At 46.5% G+C, this 3,505-nt stretch overlaps 1 protein-coding gene across 2 annotated transcripts in view; it reads right to left on the reverse strand.

The window, feature by feature from the left end:
• Positions 1–3,254, reverse strand: part of Akain1 (A-kinase anchor inhibitor 1) — a 67,582-nt gene extending 64,328 nt beyond the window's left edge. Inside the window, exon 1 of one of the 2 annotated variants that reach the window (XM_029564286.1) lies at positions 3,184–3,254. Coding sequence is in view for 1 of the 2 variants with exons in the window: in XM_008834633.2 (XP_008832855.1) it covers positions 3,184–3,199 (16 nt within the window). In the remaining variant the exon portion in view is untranslated. The remainder of the gene's footprint in view (positions 1–3,183) is intronic. The other variant, XM_008834633.2, reaches the window with a different exon arrangement.
• Positions 3,255–3,505: the final 251 nt, after the last annotated feature.

Raw genomic sequence — 3,505 nt, forward strand, 5'->3', positions numbered from 1 at the left:
AAAAAACAGTAGTTGTGGTCCCTAACCTTAAGTAATTTAAAAACTGATATGCACAAAATTAAAATCCTTCTAAGTTACAATGTCTATTAATCATGTAAAAGAGAATAGACACGTAGATTTGATTTTCTAGCCTAGTCAAACTGAAGAAAGACACCCAAAGTTCTTGCTCAACTTGAGCCTTATTTCTTAAGGTTCATAGACACTGAAACAAGGGAACACAGCAAATGCTGAGTGACTTAAAAACTGATATGCACAAAATTAAAATCCTTCTAAGTTACAATGTCTATTAATCATGTAAAAGAGAATAGACACGTAGATTTGATTTTCTAGCCTAGTCAAACTGAAGAAAGACACCCAAAGTTCTTGCTCAACTTGAGCCTTATTTCTTAAGGTTCATAGACACTGAAACAAGGGAACACAGCAAATGCTGAGTGACTTCCAGACTAGAGTTCAATAAAGCCTGACTCTGATGCTCTTTCATTCAGTTGTACTTCTACATTAAAATTTGCTTTAGGTATCTCTATTTCTTTTCACTTTTGCCTTTGATATAAGCAGTGAATCACTTAAACAGAGGCCAATTATCAGACACAAAAACAAAGCTGTAACTCATGGTTTCTATTTACTTCTGTGGAAATCAGTAAAGGGCATAAATACCCACTGGCCCAATTTTATAAATAGCTGGTTATTAATTGGGGAGTGTTTTTAGCCCATAGTCTCCTTGCTTCCTTCCTTCCTGAATGTTAGATTAGCTTAGAGGAAAGTGATGGAAGACTGTTTTCCTTAGCTTGTACAAAATGTGTGAAGTTACAGTTTATGGAGATTTAGAAGAGTGATACACTAGAAATGATGACATAATAGTGAAAATTTAGCAGGGTTCAAAACCAAATCACTAGTCTGGTTTTCTTTCAGAATGATACCACTGTAGGAGTTAGAAAACATATGAGCAGTAGGTGAAATGTTGAGGTGATGTCATAGTTTTATTATCCTGTTCTTTTTTTTTTAAGGAATTTGCTTCTTTTATTTTTATTTTATTTATTTATTTGTTTGTTTATTTATTTATTTATTTGTCTTTTTGAGACAGGGTCTCCCTGAAGGCCCAGCTGGCCTGGAACTCATTATGTAGACCAGGCTGGACTTGAACTCACAAAGATCCGCCTGCCTCTGCCTCCCGAGTGCTGGGACTAAAGGCAAGTGCCACCCCACTCAGCATCACCGTGTTCTTATTGCCCCCTAATTCTTAAGGTTTTCAAGAGAACCTAAAAATTGGGGGACAGGGGAATGATACAAGAAACATTTCACAAGTTTCTATACATGTCCTATCCAGGTCAATTTCTGACTCTTTGACAGTTATGAATCATGTCTACTTTCCCCTACTGAGATAAACACTAACACCAAACTTGAAAGTCAAATGGGAGAGCAAAGTCCTACCCAAACTCTGAGCAACTTAATCCCAGATTTCTCCTTTCAGAATAGCCTACTGTTGATGACACCACCCTCTGCCCACATCATTTGTACAGAAATGCTTAGAAAGCTCACCCAATAACCATAGCACTGGACACAGCACCACATCCCAGCCTCTGGCCACATGAGACTTTAAACCAAAAGATTCCCTATCTGCAGGATAGGTCCTGTCAGGAAGGTGCTGAGGAACTGGAGAAAGAAGTAAATCTGAGGTCAACCTCAACTCATACTGGCAAGACTCTTTGCGATCAGCGTAGGGAAGGGCAGTGGGGGTGACACTGCTCACTTTGCAGGAATGAGACAACAGTGTGACAGTATCAAGTTGTTTTGCAAGGGCCAAGAGTGGCTGCTCTCCATAACCTCACTGATCCTGTGCTGACCCTGCCACACTCCCTTGAGTTACCTGCTTTGGGAAGAAGGATTCCTAAGCATTCGTCTAAGGCAATCCTTTAAAAGATACTACTGTGAAAAGCCTCAGATCCAACACAAGTTCAATCCTGCCTCCTCAGCTAGCCTCCTTGGATGACAGGGACGGTCATAGACAGATGGACAACTTCCTCTTCTAAAGTTTTGAAAACTGATTAAAAAAAAAAAAAGATGCAATGCCTTCCTTTTAGAAATGCATTATATATTGTTCTTTTACCAAGACAATTCAGGCCAATCTCTCCAATTAAAGATCCCCAACACCTAACAAAGCTATACATTGATGACCACTGTACTTTTCCCTCTGCCTGTTTTTCACTGGCCCTTTAATGAAAACACAGCCTGCAAGGGGGTGGGGAGACAGGAGGGGAGAAAGGGGAGAGGAGGAGGGGAGAAGGGAGAGGAAACAGAGAAGAGAAGGGGGAGGAGAAAAAGGTGGCAGAGAAATGAGAGAGAGGGAGAGGGAGAGAGAAACTTTGGATCTAGAGATCCAGCTCTCTTTACCGACACTGAATGTTGAGCATACTTTCGCTTTCTCCGAGGCCCCTCACTCCGCCCCTCCTCACCCAGACACCCCTCTAGGTCCTGGCCCCAGCAGGAGCACCGGAATGAACACACACACACACACACACAAAAAAACAAAAAACAAACAAAAAAAAAAACCCATAAACCAGCCAACTGCAAATCGATCTGTCTCTTCGCCAACTTGTAGACTCCAACGGCAGCAAGGAGAGCAAGGTCCTTCGCCACCTGCCCCCAAAGACGCTGCAAGCGCCCGTGGCGCCACAGTAGACGCCTCCCTACTTCAGTCCACTGGAGTTTCAGATGCAATTCCTTAAGTAGAGCTCTTCTGCCCCTTGTCGTACTCCCCTAGCTTTTACCTCCTTCTCGTCGGGAGGGCAGGGAGGAACCCGGTCACTTTGCCACTTCTGAGGATGGGGAGGAGGAGCTGCGACAGAGATGCGACAGAGATTCCCACCAAAGGAGCCCCAAACTAAGTGCCTTCCCTTCACCTCCCCACCCGCGAGTCCGCAAGGGTCCCGTGCTGGTACCTTGACTCACGCAAGGTGAGGGGGTTCAGTCAGTGGGGACGAAACGCTGGAGGTTGCTGGGGGACAGATGGGGCGGGACTGGATGAGGGGTGACGCCAAGGCTCTCTCCAGACCCTGGGGCGCGGACAGCAACTCCAAAGCACGCAGATGGATACTCCCGTCTTAAAGGCCTTTCCTCCCGGTTCTCTCACCTCCCTGCCCCACTTCCCGCCTGGACATCTGCTGAAAAAGCAAGGTGCGAGTTTACCTGGAGCGAACACCATGACTCCTAAAACCTCTACGCCCTGGAGATACGCAGGCAGAGGGCGGGAGGACAGCTGGGACTGGACTCCACGGCGCCAGGAGCAGGTGGTGCGCCGCGCGGGGCGGGACGGTCAGCACCTTGGACAGCTCTCCGCGCGCGGTCCCGGCCAGGCTCAGCACTGGGCGCGCGCTGTCTCCTCAAGCTGCCGCGCCAGCAGGAGGAAGAAACCCAGCCCCGCTCAGCTCATGCCTCATCCCGTGCCAGCTCCGCGTACAGCCGCTGAGGGAGCAGGAAGAACGGAAGGGGAAGCCAGAGAAAGGTAATT

Source organism: Nannospalax galili, unplaced genomic scaffold (genome assembly GCF_000622305.1).
Source record: "Nannospalax galili isolate Female #2095 unplaced genomic scaffold, S.galili_v1.0 scaffold155, whole genome shotgun sequence".
Lineage (NCBI taxonomy): Eukaryota > Metazoa > Chordata > Mammalia > Rodentia > Spalacidae > Nannospalax > Nannospalax galili.